The 21,092-nt window shown below is 39.9% G+C and overlaps 1 protein-coding gene across 4 annotated transcripts in view; it reads right to left on the reverse strand.

The window, feature by feature from the left end:
• LOC124551326 (CLK4-associating serine/arginine rich protein) overlaps positions 1–21,092 on the reverse strand; it is a 169,486-nt gene that overhangs the window by 67,752 nt on the left and 80,642 nt on the right. For all 4 annotated transcript variants that reach the window (XM_047126339.1, XM_047126340.1, XM_047126338.1 and 1 more), the window contains exons 10-13: positions 19,754–19,822; positions 15,073–15,333; positions 5,958–6,068; positions 1,688–1,730 (exon numbers count right to left, since the gene is read on the reverse strand). In XM_047126339.1, coding sequence (XP_046982295.1) covers positions 1,688–1,730; positions 5,958–6,068; positions 15,073–15,333; positions 19,754–19,822 — 484 coding nt within the window. The remainder of the gene's footprint in view (positions 1–1,687; positions 1,731–5,957; positions 6,069–15,072; positions 15,334–19,753; positions 19,823–21,092) is intronic.

A 21,092-nucleotide genomic window follows, 5' to 3' on the forward strand; every position in this document is an offset into this window, starting at 1 on the left:
TGAATTACAAACTGGTCTGCTAATGACCAGCATCCCATTCCCCAGGTGAAGAGTGAAACTGGCACACTGTGGCAGAAGTCCTCAATATATCAAGAGATATTGGGAGGTCATGCTAACCTGAGAGTACGGTACAGCTGTCAGTAAGGCACAGACACCAGACACCATCAGTTCAACCGAAATGAGATCTAGTACGTCTGGTGTCAATCTCGCACTCTTGTACCTGTGGTCTGTTCACTGAAGCCCTCCACATCTTGGGAGTGGTCAGATACAAACAACAATTGTACATACACAAACTCCTGCATATGGCCTGCTAGCTTTATCTTCGGATCATTTCCTTGTGACATTTGATGACCAACATCGGGGCAGTTCCATTTCTCCCTACATAAATATACTGCATGTGAGTCTACAATGACACTAGGAAATAGGATCTATCATTGCGTATGTTCAATGTTGCCATTTACTAGCATGCACAACTACTCTCATAAATTCGTGTGGCCTTCATCCTAACTGAGAGCACTAAATAAAGGTAACATTGCTCCCAAGCAAATTTCTGCAACCCGTAACATGAATGACTTCATTTGAAAGCAAACTGTATTACAAGACAATAATGTATCACCATTATCAATATTTTTTTACAGATTCACGAGTCCTGTATGAGACAGTAATATTTCAATGGACAATTTCTGTCACTATGGTGAAAGGTTGTCATTTTAGAAGTAAATATAATGGGAAGACGAATTCTTGTGAAGAAGTCACCAATAGCCTGAGAACTAGCTAAAAAATATTTTACTGTTTGGATTATATTTTCTTTCAGTCTACTTTTTGCATAATCTATCGTTTAGGAAGGTTTTTGTTGTAATAAGCGACAACTTTCTTGTAGCAACAATGTGCTAATTTCAGTATCTCCCCCACCTGACTTTGTGCAATGGGTCAAACTACACAGAATATTACAATAGGATAGATCACACAATCTGACTTCTAGACTGTTAATACAGCTTCTAGGAGGCATGCCCACTTAATACAATGCACAAGAAAATTCACACAACAGTGAAAGACGGTTTCATTTATTACACGCAAAATAATATAAAGAAATAGTAGTTGATATGAATGTCTCAAGATGTTTAGAAACCAATCCTAACTCAAAAAGACAATGTTGATTTTATAAGAGAAAGAGGTGCCAAGCCATTAAAATTTTCCTACTACTACTACTTGCACTGCTATTATCTGCAATAAATCACTAAAATGTATATGCTAAACAACTTGATGTTAACATTTAGCTCACAGAGCCACAAATCATTTGTTAATTGCTGCTCCTTACTACACGGTTTCTACAAATGTGTCAAACAGATCCAAATTTGAACTCAAAGAGAAAAATTAGGTGTGCAAATGGATGCAAAGGTAATACACTTCAACTAGAGTACATCAAAATTACATTAAATTGCATGCAACAAGAACAGATTAAATTTATGATAATTTCATTCAGTTTGAACACGTCTACCACTGATCACCATCAAGCACTGCATTCCCAAAGATCCAAAATACTAACTATTTCCAGTAATTAATTGTAAAACATTAATACTGTGCTCTTATAGCACACATGTCGGCAGAAGAGCACGTTGCAACTAAAGGACAAATTTAACAGTCTAAAAACAATAGTTTAAAAAAATATATAGTGATTCTTACTGACTTTGGTTCCGGCACCAGAATTACCAAACCCTGTATTCATTATCCTGGAACAAACGAAATACAAATAATATTTAGTGTTCTCGATTTCAGAAGCCACACATTACTTTAAAAAGCCAAAGTAAAAGCTAAAGTGGAGGAATCAAATACCGAACAGCATTGAGATGCATTAGATTATTGATGCAATCACCCACACAGCAAAACAGTAATTATAACGTAGCAAAGTTCTGGTACTTACTGGAAAGCACAAGCTTTGAGTCACCAAAGGCACACACAAAAAGAAATAAAACCAGGTAGTTTTTGGAGCAATTGTTTTTCAAACTAGAGCAAGCACGCACGCACGCACATGCCATTGCCAGTGCCGCATTTCTGCAGGTGGAGTCGGGTAAGGTGGGAGTTGTGTCAGATTGGATGGGTGCAGGGAGAGAGAGACGGGTATTTGGGACAGGGTGGGAGGGAGGCAGAGGAGGGTTGAAGATGGACAGTTTGGGGGATGAAGGAGGCAGCCAGTTTTCCAGTCAGGAATATTGGAGGGAGGTGTGGCAAATGAACAGGATAGGCATCTGATGTGATGTGTAAGGAGCCAGTGGGACGTGGTGCACACTGAAGGTAACACAGTGACACGAATTTTAGGTGGTGGTGACAGGATGGAAGGACGGGACACTGTTGGAAGGAGGGTGTCGAGACAGTGGGTTAAAAGAGATTAAGGCCTGGGCGATTGTGGGAGCAAAGAACGTGTTGCAGGGACTACTCCCATCTGCATAGTTCAGAGAAGCCTGTGGTGGAGGGAAGGATCCAGGTAGCCCGGCCACTGAAATTGTGCACGCTGTGCTCTGCTGCATGTTGTGGCACCAGCTGGTCAATTCTGTTCTCGGCAACAGTTTGATAGTGGCCATTAATCCTGTTAGACAGCTGGTCGGCAGTCACGTTGACATAAAAAGCTGTGCAATGATTGCAGCAGAGCTGGTATATGAAATGGCTGCTTTCACATGTGGCCAGGCTTCTGGAGTGGAACAGATCTGTGATGAAACTGGAGGAGGAAATGCTGGGTGGTGGATTGGGCAGGTCGTGTACTGTGGTCTTCCACAGCAATATGATATCTGTAACATGGGACGGGGAGTGGCATTGGGATAGACTAGGCTGTTACACAGGTTGGGTGGAGAACAGAACACCACTTTAGGAGAGACAGGAGGCCAGGCCACCAGTGAAAGCAACAATGTCATATACCAAATCTGCCGGAAACACTGCACAGTTTTATATGTCGGCACGGCCACCGACCAGCTGTCCGTCAGGATTAATAGCCACCAACAAATTGTTGTCAAGAACAAAGTTGACCACCCAGTGACACGACATGCAGCTGAGCAAATATGCTCAATTTCAATGGGTCAACAAATAAAATGGAGGATGTACTTTATTCTCAGAATTTCGGAGAACATTCTCAGATTCGCATGAATGGAGTGAGTGGGAGAATATACTGTATTTCACGTGAGAATGTTCAAAGCTTGAGAAAAAAAGAGTGGGGGAAGTAGCTCAATGCAACAAAATTATCCAATTTTGCAACTAAATTATCCAATTTTGTACAAATAACTCCAGGGAAGTTTCTCACAAATGGAGACCAGTCTCCATTTTCTGAACTGAGCTCTGTAGCAAACTTTTAGCTGAACAAGTTCTATTGGTGTTAAGTTTTACAGATTTTTTTTTTCTCAGTAAAAATAGCACAGTTGTGTTGCTCAGAAGGCAAAACAAGATACGCGTCAGCCAGAAAAAATACTGAAGAGAGAAACTACAGAAGTTTAGACTGGCTTAACAATAAAAACATGATTAAGCTGGGGAACTCCCTTCCTGAAAATCACGAAAGAAGAGAGGGATATGATTCAAACGAGGCATAAATGAAAACATGTTTGCACTATTTAGAAGATTCAGGTTTTCAGTCTGGTGTAGGAGAACACTTAGGTATACTCCAGACAACAGTGTAACTGACATTTTCAGATGCCCATCATCATATTTTCTCATATCATAAATCTTACATTTTGTTACATTAGAAATAAATAGGTGGACCAAAAAATGTATTAACTGATTTATTACAACCTTAGCAATCTGTTTCTCCTAATAGAACTGCACAGGCAACCACTTAAGTACTTGATGCGTGAGTAGACCATTACACATTATATTTAACCGAAATTTTTCCGTGTTAAAAAAAAAAGCTCTGACAGAGTTCTGGTCTGGAGAAAGTGAGAATGTGATGTATCCTTAAGATTTCACTCTCATATTGCGCACACCTAACTTCAATAACAAAGAATTTCCCGCGTGTCAAAAACTTGGTAACATCGTCAGAAAATGCATTTATGTGAACTGTCTGTATACCGTTGTCATTACAAAACTAAAACAAAAACATAGTGCAACTCATCCAGAACATGTTGATACCAGTTCTACATCTGTATACTAAATAATTTGATGGTTTGAGCAATCTGAATGAGATGTAAGATGTTACGTGTTCGGCGTCAGACACGGTAGATGACATGTACTGAGAATCTTCTCAAGAAGGAAGGTAGTGTGAACTCCATTGTCAGAGAATAGGCTTCAAATATTTTCATGCATATAAAATTGAAAACTTTCTCACAGAATGTTCTTTTGCTCTGAGAATCCTCTCTGGTGAATGTTCTCTGTTTTATTCATATGAGAAAATGGCAGCTTCACAAACCAGATCATGCATATCCTCCCTTACACCACCAGCTTCTCTAAACTATGCAGATGTGAGCTGTCCTCAGTACACATTCTTTGTTTCCATAATTGTCCTGGTCTAAATCTCTGGTAATCCACAGCCGCCACATACTCCAACCAACAGTTTGTCTTCCCTGTGTCACCTCCAGTGTGTGTGCTGCTTTCCACTGCCACTGACAACCATGTATTATATTCCTAGCCTGTACACCTGCCACAGCTTCCTCATACATTCCTTGCCCATAAACTGGAAATTCTAACTAACCACCCATCCCCAACTCCTCTTCTCCCCAACCCTTCTCTCTGCCTACCACCACTACCACACGCCCTCCACCCACCACACCCGTAAGCAGTGGCTGAAATGCAATTATTGCAGTTAAGTAGACTCCGGACATACCGTTTAATGTCCTGTAAAAGTTTCATGTCAATGGCTACAGTGGTTCCTGAAATACAGGGAAGCCAAGTCATTAAATTTGACATTGTCGGGATAGTGTGTTCCAACGCCCCTTAACCACTTTGTTAAGTCTGCAATAGCTAACCACATGTACCTTAACAGACACAGACTAAGTGACACCAAAACAGCTTAACTGTACACCATGCAGAAAACAAAGGTAAAATGCTTGATCTGCTAGACCAATTAGAAATAATGTTACATAAAGAAAAAGCTTCAAAAACTTGTTGAACGAAAAGAGTTTAGCAGTCATGCTTTTTTCAGTAATTTTGAAATTTATTTTTCCCACAGATCGAGTACTTAATAATGAAACCATTTCATAAAACACCGGCAAATTTATCACATTCACAAACATTTGTATTAACAAGGACATCTATGTAAATAATAAAGTATCACCTTGTAAGTAACATCTTTGTATTTGTACAAATGCAACATCTTCACAGTCAAAATTCTTTGACGTGTTTTGAAATGTGTTCAAAAACGTGCTGTTTCAAAATATTTCTGCACATGAGCCATGTAACAGAAAGTGTGTATTTGTACATAAACATTCTCCAGAAACATACTCCTACTACTAGGAACAGTACGTTACTTTACGATTTATCATAGTTACCATAGTTTTATAAACTTTTATTTCATAATGTGGCATTTTTGTAATATGAAAATGTGCTCTTGCGAGGCCCAGAATGAAACGAAATGGAAAGTTGATGTAGACTGTCAAAGCATCTGAAGATGAGCGCCCAGGGCTCGAAATGTATCATGCATTTTAATACAATCATGATTTGTGGCTGAAGGTGGTTGTTCTTTATTATTACGAAAGTAACACAGTTAGAGAAGAAACACTGCAAACAAAGGATAAAATTAAAATATATATTAAGTTTTGAAGACTGGGTGAGCAAAACAATGTAAGCAAGAAACAAATTACTGCAACTGTATGCTATTACCTACCCTTGGTAGTTTATTGTTGAAGCTCTAGTTGGCAAATTCTTCTGCTCAGTACTGATTCACTAGTGATTATTTTTTAATATCTTAATTAAAGCATTACCTTAGCTACACATAATTATGAACATCTCATAAACAGATACAATGAATATTACTGTTAACATACTTGGGAGGTGGCACTGGTTTCACAACTTTTGGTGGAGATGGTTCCTTCTTCTCTTCAGTTTCAGAATCTTCCAATTCAGATGAAGAGGACTTTCCTCTTCTTCCATAATACCTGCACATAAACAACATATTTCATAAAAATAGCTGTATTTGCCAAATCTGAAAATCCACTCTGCTAAAATACTAAAACAAAAAACAAAAAGGTCAAAAGTTCGATACAACAACTATGTCCCCAAAGTAAAGACACGTTCTGCACCAAAATGAGCGAAAGTAATGTGAAAGATAAAAATCAATGTCCAATCCTAGTTGAGCATATCTATTTCATCTATCACCAAGAATAAGATTAGTCTTTTATCCACATTTAATGAGTGCTAATGAGAAGATGTGGGCCAACAGGAAGGCACGCATTTGCATCGAACACCCCTCCCCCAATTTACTCCAGTCAAGCATATCTCGTCCAGGGCTGAGAGATGCTACTCAGCACGGAAGGCAAACTGCCTTCGTTGCCATAAGTGCCTAACCATTATATCACTGCTCAAAGGGAATGAGGTTTTGAAAGTGTGCATACGCACTGGAAATGCAGTTAGTTTTTTGGTTGTACTTGGAAATTCTTTCAGAATTGCATCACTTGGCTATGTCGCTGGACCAAAAAGAAGCAAGATGGTTGCTGTGGTGAGTAAACATGAGCCCATGTACAGTGATCCTACGTCTGCATTTGAAAGGGAAATCAGCACAGGATGAAATGGTGATAGAATATGGGGAAAATGAGCCAGGATATGAGACTGAAAGAAGTGAACAGGGTCGTTTCAATATGATCACACAGATCTGGAACACATGCCACGAAGCAGCAGACTGTCTCTGATAGAGGAAATGAGGATCACTGGAAACGTAGAAGCTACGAGTTGTCCGATAGCAGTACCCTCAAACAATTATACGAGAGCTTGTTATTGGCATAGGATCAATGTACAAGATCCTGCACAACAAACCGCATACAGATCCCCCTCTGGTTAACACTCTTCCAAAGGAAGCATTACGTGACATGTTGAGAAAATGTTAATGATGTGGACAGACAAAGAATACCAGTATGCATTTTCCACCCATCTGATGCAATGGCTGCATGTCAAGTCCACCACTATGACACAACAGAGTACACGTTGGAAGAATAGATTCCCCTCAACCACAGAAAGCACAGTCTGAGAAGGTTATGGGATCCGACTTACAGCCATTACAAGAAGTCATCCACATAGACTACAAGAAAGGGACACACCATTATGGTGCAATATTTCCACAACTTTGAGACCAATCTGCAGCGTGCAATCAAGCAGAAGAGGTGAAGAAAAGGAGGACAGTTTAAGGTGTCCGACTCCTGTTCGACAATGCATTCATTCATACTGCTCAAGGAACTAGGGCTTTTTGTTCGTGCCCATGCTACATCATCTCACCATACCTGGATCATTAATCTGATCTGGCACCCAATTATTATTTCTCCTTCTTTCGAAATCAGAAGACATTGTAGTGTGGACATATCGTCAGTAATTATATGCTGATGGTTGTGGTAGAAAAGTTTTTTTCCAAAATCAAACAGAGAAATTCTATGACAGGTGTACTCAGTGATGGGGAAAAAAGTGAAAACTTGGAGGGATGTTATTTAGATTATGCCTAATAAATAAACAAAGGTTGAGACTTCTATTCAACCCTCCTCCTCCCCCCCCCCCCCCCCCCCCTGCCCACAAAGGTACAAGCTTTGCAAGTGCCCCTTGTAGATCGTGTTGCAAATGCCTCGGCAACATTCACTTCCATCACATCGATTCTTGTAGAGGCCTTCTGGCATTACACTAGATCAAAGATTTAGGCTGGTTGTCCACTGCAACTGACTGCACAGGACTGTGAGAACAAGCGATTAGGAGTCCAGGACAAACAATGCTGTGGAAAAGTGTCCACTACAATCAACTAATTCATGCAACTACAGGCAACAGCGGGTCACTAGCGACTGATCTGCCTAGAATGGGATTAGTTGCTTGGAGTCACCAGTTACACACATTTCTTTATTCCCCTTAAAATTTCAATTTAAAATGTGAAACACACACATTCATACAAGCAGGAACTCAGGTACCCATTTTAGCTAAGTGGCTGGAGATAGTTGTCATGTATGCCTGCTTGTGCAACTTCTTTTTTCTTTTCATTTTTTTCCCCTGAAGAAGGTTTTGGCCGAAAGATATGTGTGAAACAGTCTTTTCGCTGTACCCATCTGCAAATCAGCATGTCATCTTTACAGTGATTTGTAATTGTTGATATTCCAACCCGGACTTTCTATCAATTAATTTAACAAATGTAAGGGACAATATGAATCTTACGCTGTTGCTGAGTACAGGTTCCTGTGAACATCTGCAAATAAAGTGACCAGCTGATGAGAGAGAGAGAAAGAGAGAGAGAGAGAGAGAGAGAGAGAGAGAGAGAGAGGAGGGGGGAGGGGGGCGGGGGGGGGGGGGGGGGGGGGAGGAGATAACAAACACACACACACACAAATTTTTAATGCGCCATTTGGGAACATGATCTCAAACAAGTTTTATACTATTAGCATTTAATAGTCAGTGCTAAAACTGCACAACATTGCCCATGGTTTCACAAGTTTAAATACAGAATAGCCCGCCATGGTTTTTTAATCAATGACCAATACTCATATATGCAAACCAAATAAATCCTGAACACTCATTATACATCATGAGCACATCAAGTTTTTTAACTAAATTGTGAGAAGAGGAAGAACACCTCATACATGAAAAAGTATGGTAACTTAATTTCTAAATTTCAAACAGTGGAAAATCCAGGATGGAATGTTGCAATATTATGAAAAGGAAAGTTGCCACTCACCATGTAGCGGAGATGCTGAGTCACAGATAGGCACAACAAAGAGACTGCCACAAATAAAATTGTCAGCCCATAAGGCTTTTGTCAAAAAATAGAACACCCCCCCCCCCCCCCACACACACACACAACTCACATGAATATGACTGCAGTCTCAGGCAACTGTAGCCCCACCCACAGTTGCCTACAGTTACATGACAAAAGGCAAAGTGAATAATGAATGTTTTCAATTCAGTGATCAATTGTTTATTTTATGGACTCGATTTACATGAAAGTGTGTTCATTTGTTTTAAATAGATTTGCATAGTGTGCAGTTCTTAAACTGCTGTGTGAAGCTAAAAAGTAGATTATCCAGCAACAGAATTTTTGTAATATTCAGTATTTGTGGTACACAAAGTTCCAAACTCAGTTATCAATCACCCAAAGCAGTTCAGTGCAAGTCACAAAAATTCTCAGGAACATCAACTTTGAAAATTTTCGAGGAACTTTAACTCTCTTAAGTTAAGGCAGTTTGCAGGATTGGCATTGTGGCTCCTTCAGTAGTGTTGGTTAATAGTTAACTGGATAATCAGTGGATCGCTGGTTCGAATCTCACTACGTTCTTCCCTCCCACCTCTACCATTCAATTTGAATGCCTTCATCATTCAACTATAAAATTCAGCAAATATATGCTAATTAACACATATTTGATGATCATTTTTATGAAGAAAAGAATGTCCTGTTATTTTTAATTACATTCACACATACTGAAAATTTAAATTTTTAATTATCATTACTTTATAAGAGTGTTAACAAAGATTGTTTAAATATTAAAAAAGTTACAGATTTATTAATAGTCCTTTGCAAAACATCAGAACTTAAGAATTTATACTCGTTACAAAAATCTGAATTTTGCGTATGATATGTAATCAGAAACAAGATGGCATGCCTTTTTCATAAAAAAATGATGATTAGATAAGAATTAATTCGCATATATTCGATGAATTTTATATTTAAGATGTAGACATTCAAACTGAAATAAAATGGCAAAAAAAAGAGCATAGTGAGATTCGAACCAGTGATATACTGATTATCCAAGTACTATTCACCAAAGCTATCAGATAAGCCATGCGGCCCTTAATGAAAAGTGCCCCAATTTTAATTAATTAAAGTTTCTCAGAAAACTTGAAACTGCTTTTCTAAGAATTAAGAGGTGCACCTAATTGCTTTGGAATACTGATATTTCAGTTCTGGACTTCACATACAATAAATATTAAAAAATATAAGATTCCAATTGCTGAGTGGCCTTCTCATAAGCTGAACATTTACTCTTTTGGAATGTTATTTTTAATTCAATTGTCTTGTCAGTGGTGCAAAATTTCTGATACCATCAGATAAAAAAAGTCTACGGCCTCTCTTATGGCTTTTAACTGGTAACTTAATTATCTATGCCATTTATTGTGGTGGTTCCCCTGAGTAAAATTGTAAAACTAACATACACTTTGGAAGAACAGTATCACTCAGGATTAGAGGCAATTTTGAATAACATGTAAATAAATTTAACTTTCATTATGCAGGAGGGTAGCTGCCACAACACACTGCTACAATCAGATTCATTATCTCTGTAAATCAGAAAAAAACAGAGCAGCACAGTATGCACAAAACCAAAAAATAGCACAGTATGCGCAAAAACATTCTTGTGGAATATGAAAGACAATCTGCACTCACTCTTGTGATATTCTATGAAAACTACAGGTTAGAGTTTCAGAGGAAATGGATATCATAAATGGTAAGTATGTAGTTGCTTTTTTAGTGTGTGTATGTCAATAGTGCAGAATGGTCTTTCAGTACTTAATAATGAAATTGATCAAAAACAAAGGCTCCACCACCGTAGTTTTCAACCGCAAGGATTACGTGGCAGAAGGACTCCGTCAGCTGTCAGATACTTCCACCTACAAACCACGCCACAGTGATCCCATTCCAGCAATCCAGCAGGATCTCCAGTGACTATTCAAATCCTTAGGCCCATCCCAGAACCTCTCCCCAGAGTCCATCTCTCTACTTACCCCTACCAGTCCCCGCACTCCCATCTTCTACATGCTTCCTAAAGTCCATAAACCCAACCACCCAGGACGCCCCATTTGTGGTCGGTTACTGTGCCCCCACTGAGAGAATCTCTGCTCTCGTAGACCAACACGTTCAACCTATTACCCGGAACCTATCCTCCTAGATAAAAGATACCAACCATTTCCTCAACCGTCTCTCCACAGTTCCTCTCCCTTTACCACACAGTGCCCTGCTTGTCACTATTGATGCCACCTCCCTGTACACTAACATTCCTAATGCCCACGGCCTTACTGCTATCGAACACTACCTTTCCAGACACCTTATGGATTCCAAACTGTAACAACAACTGTACATATAATAATTTTTTCTTCTGATTTTCGATAAATTAGTGTAAGCAATGTTCTGATTTCATTTCTTTTTTCTTTTCATGTCATTATGTTAAAGAAACTGTACACAATTTTCGATGTGAATATTAATGTTTATGTCAAATTGCAAGCAATATTATAACAAAATGGAAATGTAAGAAATGTTGAAACTGTTGTAAGATGTTAAAGTTGTAATTGTGCGCCTGGTCCATACGTAGGCAATGTATTAGGATATGTAGAATGCAAAACCTTTGGTGAATACCCTGTCTGTAGGGGAGCGGTAAAAGGTGGATGGCAGGCGAGCGCGGGAAAATGCACACGGGCGCGGCACGGCATAACGGGCTCAGCAGTAGTAGTCGGAGTTGGGCATCGGTCTAAGTAACACGTTCTGGATCGAGGAGGCTCTCCTGGAAGACGTAGTTTCATCGAGCCTCGGATGTGCCGTTTCCGACGACTATACAGCATGGCAAAATTACATAGGCACTAAATGGAAAAATACTGCGACGCTATGAAGAAGTAAAGTGCCGATACATCAAGAGCCATAGCTGTGATTGTATGTGTGCTCTGCGCCTCGCCATCTCGCCTCCCGCCAACCGCCGCATCGATACGAACAGGTTGAATCTTTTAGTACTGTATTCGTGTGGACCAGTGTTACTTTTGTTCCTTACTGTTCAATAACAACTTAACTTTTACCAGAACTGTCCTATCATTTAATTATCCTCATCACTAACCTAGACCGGATCCTTTCCACATGTTGTGCAATCCGAGTGTCCCGAAATGAAGATTTAAAGTTTATGTTAATAATACTTACCTGCAGACCTATCTATGTTAGAATGATGTTTAAAGAACTTTGTTGTTAATGAATATATAGGTCTGGCAAAGTTGGAAGATAATATTGAAATTGGTTTAGTAATGAAGTTTAATTATTTGAGGCAGATAAAATGGTAATTAAATGAGCAGGAAATAAACTAAAAAGAGTAGTAACTCACCTATTGGAAATCTTGAGTGCTTAATGAATCCTTTAATCAATATTTTCAATACAGTAAACATAACAGTTTCAGGGTCTCCCCCCCCCCCCTTTTTTCTTTTCTATTCATTTGAATTCTGAAGAGAACTGAACTGATTTGACCAGCAAAGTTAAAGTCAATATAAAACCTAAATTTATCAGTGTTTTACCCTTTTCAAAATTGACATTGTATGTGTGTTTCGAAAGTGCTATTGCTAGGGTAACCTATGCCCGAATTTAATCAGATCAATTGACAGTACGAAGTTTGTAGTAAACATTATAGTGTATTGTTGTGTATTTATGGCTCGTCCATATTAGTACAGAAAGTGAAATTATTAGTTCAGTAGATTTTCTGGTTCTTTAAGTTACCATATTATGCAGTGTTATTACGTGTTGTTTTGTATGAAAGTACAGCAACTTGTACAGGGAAGAAACTCAGTTAATGCCTAATTAGGCTGGCGACCATATTATTAACAATTTGGTAGCATCTGCTGTGTCGTTTCTTGTCCGTCCTAACGTGTAGTTGCACATCAGACCTGCTTGACGTATCATTGTTGTTACTGAGTGGGTGGAAGTCTGATTTTGCCTCCATTCAGGTACACGCCGTCAACATATATACCAAAATCCTTCCTTATAAGGTGAAGCCCGTCAACTTACCATAGTGCAGGCTTTAATAAGTATCATGCGCAGTAGCGTAGCGTTACAAAACCAACAACCTCCTTCCTAGCCTCCATGACCAACTATATCCTCACCCATAATTACTTCTCCTTTGAAGGCATTACCTACAAACAAACCCGTGGTACGACTATGGGCACCCGCATGGCGCCACCGTATGCTAACCTATTTGTGGGACATCTAGAAGAATCCTTCCTAAAAACCCAGAATCCTAAACCCCTCACCTGGTTCAGATTCATTGATGACATCTTTGCTATCTGGATTGAAGGTGAGGACACCTTATTCACATTCCTCCAAAACCTCAACAACTTCTCCCCCATTTGCTTCACCTGGTCGTACTCAACCCAACAAGCCACCTTCCTAGATGTTGACCTCTGCCTCAGAGATGGCTAAATCAGTACCTCCGTCCATATCCAACCTACTAACCCTGAAGCCTTCACTGACCGTAATTACCCTCCCATCCTTGTATAAAAACAAATCTCCCATGCCTTATCTTTCCAGTCTCCCACCACCTCCCAAAGTCCCACAGTCCAGCCACAGAGGAGCATTCCCCTCGTAACTCAGTACCATCCGGGACTGGAGCAACTGAATTACATTCTCCGCCAGGGTTTCGATTACCTCTCGTTGTGCCCTGAAATGAGAAATGTCCTACCCACTATCCTTCCCACCCCTCCTACCATGGTATTCCACCGTCCACCAAACCTACACAATATACTCGTCCATCCTTACACAACCCCTGCTCTCATACCACTGTAATAGACCCAGATGCAAGACCTAGCCCATACGTTCTCCTACCACCATCTACTCCAGTCCGGTCACTAACATTACCTATCACATCAGAGGCAGGGCTACCTGTGAAACCAGTCATGTGATCTAAAAGCTAAACTACAACCATTGTGCTGTATTCTATGCAGGCGTGACAACCAACAAGCTTTCTGTCCGCATGAACTGCCAACGACAAATTGTGGCTAAAAAACAAGTGGAGCACCTTGTAGCTGAACACACTGCCAAAGATGATACCCCTCATCTCAATGACTGCTTCACAGCCTGTGCCATATAATCCTACCCCACCGACACCAGCTTTTATGAATTGCGCAGGTGGGAACTTTCCCTGCAATACATCCTACGTTCCCGTAAACCCCCTGGCTTTAACCTTCGTTAGTCACTGTCCTCACCCATCCAGCCCCCTCCCTGTTTCCATTCCAGCACTACACAGCCGTCATTTCACCGCCACACCCAGTCTTTTAATTTCTTTTATTTTTATTTCTCTCCTTTCCGCTAATTACCCCACTTCCCCCTCCGCACCTTCTCTCCTATCCTCCGTCTAAACTGCAACACTTCACTGTCTGCCACTCCCACCATACTATCCCTCCCCCTCCCCGCCCCAGCCTCCTCCTTACCCCCACCCAGTAGCCACTCCCATCATGCACTGGTGTGTGTGTGTGTGTGTGTGTGTGTGTGTGTGTGTGTGTGTGTGTCTACTGCTGACAAAGGCTTTAATGGCCGAAAGCTATGATCGTGTGAATCTTTTTATTGTGCCTATTGCGGCTCAGCATCTCCGCAATATGTGAGTAGCAACTTTCCTTCTCTCATGTTGTTAACATTACATCCTGGATTTTCCATTGTTTGAAATATTGTTTCTGATGGCCCAAGTTGTGAATCAAGATATGGCCATCATGTACGTTTTAAGAGCATATGCTTCATTCCACAAAATAATAAGCACCTTTGTTAACATTCCACTTAAATTAGATATTTTTGCAATGTCTGCTTCTACTCTGGAAAAAAGTTTAGTGCATCTTCTGCAGACGCATACAGCAATAATCAAAGAACTTCTGGAAGCTGCTCTCCAAATCCTCACAAAGATGATAGGCTTCTCCCATCAATTTCCTTTAGCTACTACGTCCATTTTCTTTTATCAATTTACACGAGACACTTCATCAGATACGGAGTGTCAAAAAAGTAACCTATACCCACAGCATCCACTCGCTGTAATGTTACAATCACCTGCCTACAGATACTGGTCACAAACTGACAGCTGTGCGAAACTGCTTACAGTGGAAAATCCCAGATTCTTATAGTGTCCAATGGACAAGCAGCCTTAAGCATAAGGGAAGTCCTGAAAAGAACACATTGTAAGAGTCTATTACACATCAACTTACCTACGAATAGGTGGCGGAGGTGGTTTGGCGACAGTGGGGGAAGTCGACCTGCGAGGCGTCTGTGAACCACCAGCTGTGGCCGGCACTGCAGTACTGTTAGCTACTGGTGGCTGGTTGTTGATGACAGGATGGCCTTGCGGTAACTGTTGTTGCTGACCATTGTTTTTAGAGCCATCAGTCGCACTGAAGCCGCCCACCTGGTGGCGGCCCGACGGTGGGGGAGATCGATCACTGCTCGAGCTGCGGTGAGTTCGCCTCGATCTGAAAAGGGAGACCGAGGTGAACAACAATGAAGACAATGTTTAATGATACCATCTTTGATAGGTTATGCTCAATTGCAATTAACATATATTTTACAGTGATATATCTGTAACAAAGTGTGATTACTGCTTAAGAATAGGTCATAATTCTAAGAAGTTATAATTTTGTTAGAGAGCATGTAACAAATGTTATTACATTCTCAAGATATTAATGTAAAATCATTTTGTCAGGATATAAAGCTGTTGTTCTAATAAAGGATTACCATTCTGCTAAACATGAACCCATATGGTCAACATAACTTTCAATTATTGACTTTCAATTTCACAACCACCTCAATGATAAACTCAAAAGAGCACAATAAATAATTCACGAGCAAAGCAGAAGCACTGAGTCATCGACAGAGACACGCAAAAAAGAAAGAAAACTTGCTAGCTTTCGGAATAAATCATTTCTCTAGTTATAGCACACACACACACACACACACACACACACACCTACAGTGCATATTGGACGCACAACGCTCCTTTACATTCTATCAGAACTTTTCCTACTACAATTACACAGTTCAATAATGAGTTTCAAAAAACCTTTCAGTGTAATATTTTGGGAATGCCCACTGAAAAAACTTTTTATATAAAGAACAAAATACGTCTTAAATGTAAAACATTTCAACATGAGGAAGACGTTTGTTTCTTGGTGGCTCATTGATTACATGCCGGACTATGGATACAGAGATCTGGTCTTTGAACCCCGTTCATTCTAGCATCTGTCACTTATCAATTCTTTCACGGCTTGCTATGTTCATAAATATAAAATGCCGAGCTGCAACACAGTTCAGTGTCCACATTAAACAGTTGGTCCTCCTACAACTGCACATGTAAATCATTTCATAGGTCAAAAGAAAGCAAGGGCACTCCACCTCCAATAAGAATGAGTTTAATAAGTCATTGTGGTGTTCAAACCAGTCTTTAGGCCGATGGCAGCTTTTCATTAGGTGAACATACAATTTATCCAAATGTTGCACAAAAAGAGGTAGTGAGGCAAACCGTGTTTATTACTTGATCAGGAAGGTAAGTATTTCTTGGCTGATGGTAGGGAGGGAGGATGGTTACAGTGCAGTAATGCATTAATGAAAGGAAGAGAGAGAAACTTCACTCTCCTTAAAAGATCAGATGCAGTGCCAACCACAATGCATTTCCTCTGCAGCACATAGTGCAGCGAGTCAAGAATTTCCATGTAAATTCTGGAACCACTCGACCTTCTGCCACCTCAAACACGCGATGTTTTAAAGATAAGTGTGAGAGAGAGCCTATTTACTGCGCAACACATGTATGTGTATGTAGGATGGACGTTAGTCGTGGGAGGACAGGATTTGCGTCAGACTAGCGACGCCGACAAGAGTTGGCTGCTCGTGCCATAGAACCTGTAAGGAGGGTGCAAGGAGTAAATACGTAATATTCCATGGTCGTTGAATAATTGTAATTGTTATAGGCAATTGAAACATGATGTGTCTAGAGACTCTGACTTAATCTTCGTGTTACACTTGCTAGAAGCAAGACCTGTTTTTGAATTTCTGGTGGTTATTAAACCCACCACTTGTATGCTTATTTCGAGAGAGAGAGAGAGAGAGAGAGAGAGAGAGAGAGAGAGAGAGAGAGAGAGAGAGAGAGAGAGAGCATTTTTTAGTTCCTCTAACCAGCATTATTTCTTCGGAGAAGAAGTTGTGGATATTGACACAGCCACATATCCAGAGAAGGGATCGGCTAAAAAGGGATCGGCTAAACGTTTCAACTAAGTCAACTGTAGTAAGAGAAGTGTGAAGTTCACAATCCAGTTTTGCACTGCTACTCTTGTCGCCGAAACTGTTAGAATAGATCTGTAATATATCAGTCCTATGTGACCAATAGAAGGAGAGTTTTAAGTCGCCACTGAAAAGTGAGGAAGAAAAAGCAACAAATTTTGAGTAGCAAAATTAAAATAATTTGATGTTCGTTGCCCAAGGTTTCCTTAAACTTACTCTGTCACAATTGCATTTTCTCAGTAATAACTTAACAAGACAATGACTAAATTTTTTTAGGAACTAGTTTAGAAAGATTGTGGTGACTGAGCTGCGGCGAGCTGGCACCAGTGTTATTTTGTTCATGTATCATTGAGATCGATTGTGGTTGAGCTAAGCTATCATTGCTTTTCACGTGTCTTTATCTTCCGGGTTGGTGGGCGAAACAATTGGATTGTTAGCCTTCGATGGGTAACCCTCGAGATCTCGTGAGATTCGCTGGGAGACGAGTGTCAACGGCTGCCGAACGAGCATGATGGCCGTCATTTGTGATGGTGCGAAATTGGTCGGGCGTTTTGGCGATATGGGCAGCTTAGAGATACAAATTGTGCGACTTACCTGGGAACAAAATTTTAAGTGAAGCGGAGAAGCTGTGGAACCCGCTCCCTTCGTAATGTGTACGTGATATGAAGTAAGTGGTTGTAATTGTGTTTTGTTGACCGACACACTCAGAGGCAGTTAAATTTTATTACTATGGTGAGACTTTCATAGTCAAACTTTAAGATGGTGTGGAAGAGTTCAGTTGGCCTAGTTAAATGGTGGCCATTATTTGAAAGTTTTCTCATAAGTTTTACTAGTGCTCTGTGTTCCTTGTAAACATATTATTTTATGTTGGCATTTTCAAAGCCTGCACTCTATTAATACAGTTGTCAATGTGTAAAATGCTTAAGGTCAAAGTTGCAAATTTGTCAGTAGTGTAATGTGTTCCTTTACACACTTACCCATATATCAAGTCAAATGTTCTGCCGAGTGTTTCTATGTTTCAGAGTTAATGGAATGTCTTTGTGATTCGCGCAAAAACCTTTGATTGTGTCAGCGCCTTGCCGCTGTAGTTTTTTATGTAAGTGATTCTATCATGTTATGTAACTGGATCTGAGCTTGAAGTGTCATTAAGTCACCCTTATTGGGCAACTGTTTTCATTAGATGTATTTTGAGGGAAATCCCATATGGGAGTTTGAATTTTTGAAGTTTGTCAGTAATTCTGTTTTCTTAATATGGGAAAATAAAGCAAGGGGTATTAGTGCCCGACAACATAAGTTTGTAATTGACCAGAATCCACCATATATTCCGCAAACATGGCGTAAAGACGATTTTCAAACCAACAAGGAAGATCAAAGAGTGTCTTAGATCGACAAAGGAGAAAAGGGAGCCACTTGCAATGTCGGGAATATACCATATACCATGCACACGCCGAAAAGTTTATGTCGGAATGAATGGACGATCCATCAACACCAGGATCAAAGAACATAAGCGACATTGCAGGTTGGGGCAGATGGAGAAATCGGCTGTGGCAGAGCACGCACTCAATGAGACCGACCACGTAATAAAATTCGCCCACACGGAAGTTCTGGCTGTAGAGAGGCACTATCACACGTGCTTGTTCAGAGAAGCTGTAGAAATACAAAAACACGTTAACAGTTTCAACAAGAAAGAGGAAAGCCTTAAGGTAAACAGATCCTGCCTTCCCATACTGCAGCGAACGACCATCACAGGTAGCAAGAGGAGAACTGCACCGGAAATGACCGAGGAGAAGCCCTCGGACATTGGCGCGCCAGGTGCATATAGCCTGCCGCCGCGAGCTCGGCTCCAGTTCACCACCGGCAATGGAGGGTGAAGCTTTGACAATGCCAGCCACTCGTGCTGGCGAAACGTCAGTAAAATCATTAGATGAACATTGGCCAAAGAACCCGATACAGAAGCCAATAGGCAGTTTGTCATGAAATCCAAGTTTTCTCACCTCCCACCTAACTGTCATATTACTTACAGTGGATCCTGATGCAATTTGGAATTCCTGTGTGATGGTCTGGATAGACGTCTGCCTATTACACATTACAACCCTCTTCAACTGTCTGCAGTCTCTATCAGTCAACAGACGAGGTCGGCCGGTACGCTTTTGTGCTGTACGTGTTCCTTCACGTTTCAATTTCACTATCACATCAGACATAGTGGATCTATGGGTGTTACGGAGTGTGGAAATGTCATGTAGCATACAGGCATGTGACGCAAGTGACGCCCAATCACCTGACCACGATCAAAGTCCTTGAGTTCCACAGAGCACCCCATTCTGCTCTCTCACGATGTCTTAATGACTACTGAGGTCGCTGATATGGAGTACCTGGCAGCAGATGGCAGCACAATGTAACTAATATGAAAACTGTATATTTTTTTAGAGTTTCCAGCTACTTTTGATCACATAGTGTATATGTGAGGGTATTCATATGATTTTCTCTGTAAGAGCTCCTGATCTCCAATATTACTACTTTTGTAATGGCTGTCTTCCCTACTGTAGTATTCATTATGAATGACATTAAAGGAAACAAAAAAGATAATAGAAAGCTACTCTGAGAACTCTAAGAACAAACCTGGAATGTCGGTCACTGCCGTAGGGTGAACGTCCCCTCCTGCCGCGATCTCGTTCCCGAGAATGAGATCTATAAAATAAATGAACCACAATAATGTACATATGCCGCTCTTTCATAAACTGTATTTAAAGCCTTAAAACGTTAACTTTTCCACCACTTGAGAGATGTAAACAATAAATGAGACTACAAATGAAATCAGAATATCAAGTATACTGGGTATTTATGAATTACTTATACAAAAGTAATCCTGAATTGTGAAAACAACAAGTAACTTATAGAAAGGTTTGATATAACGATGAATGCAGTGTATCTTCAAGTTTTATTCCCGCCTGACACATTTCATTTCTGAAATTACCATTAGATGGCACGCACACATGAGTTATTTCAACAGTCATCACGGTGACACATAACAGTGCAGAGCATGCACAGTGTTGTTTATGGTTTCACGAATCCAAATCTGCTACTACAGTTCAGAGACAATTCAGGACAAAATATTGCACCCACCACCTAAAGACAAACTGTTAATAATTGGTGCAACTGTTTCATCAAAACTTGCTATGTATCTCATAGGATATGGCAGTATATTGATTACAGATGAGACATTTGTGTGTTATAAAAAAAGTAGCCACACTGAAAATTTGTAAATAAAACTTGAAGATATATTGCATTCACTGCTGTCTCAAACATTTCTGTAAGTTTTTTTTATCATTTTCACAGTTAAAGGTTATTTTTGTATGACTAATTTATAAAAACCCTGCACATTAGAACAGGACTCAGATCTTCATAGCATTCACAAATACCTTCAAAAACAGCTTTTTTTAAAGTAAAAGAGAAGGAATTTAACATAATGGGAATGAAGTAAAAAATTTAGCTTTGATGTTCACAGTTTTTGAAGTTTTAATTTTCTCTTGAGCACTAGTGCAAAGTTACAACAATAAATTTATTTGCTGTTGCAACAGTAGGTGATCTGTTCAAATTTATAGCAACAGATTAAAATTACTTTTCTACATCCTTTTATGTTTTTAATTTACACACAAACTCAGACAAAATATTAGTCACTCCTTTAAAACAGTACAATTGACTGTCACACAGTAACACTGTAAGTGGTTCTACCAAGTGGTCATTTGACCCTCGACTGCTGATCTAGTATATAACATTACATCTAATTTCCCTTAAAGAGTAGTAGATCTATATATTATCTGCATTTATCATAAATTAACTCTGTTTTCGAGTTTGCTAATAACTACGATTAATATCAAAACGTTTTAGGGCACTAGTAATTTTTACCATAGATTTTTGTGATGCATTAATAGAAATCTCATTCTGTGTACTTGCTTCA

Source organism: Schistocerca americana, chromosome 9, assembly GCF_021461395.2.
Source record: "Schistocerca americana isolate TAMUIC-IGC-003095 chromosome 9, iqSchAmer2.1, whole genome shotgun sequence".
NCBI lineage: Eukaryota > Metazoa > Arthropoda > Insecta > Orthoptera > Acrididae > Schistocerca > Schistocerca americana.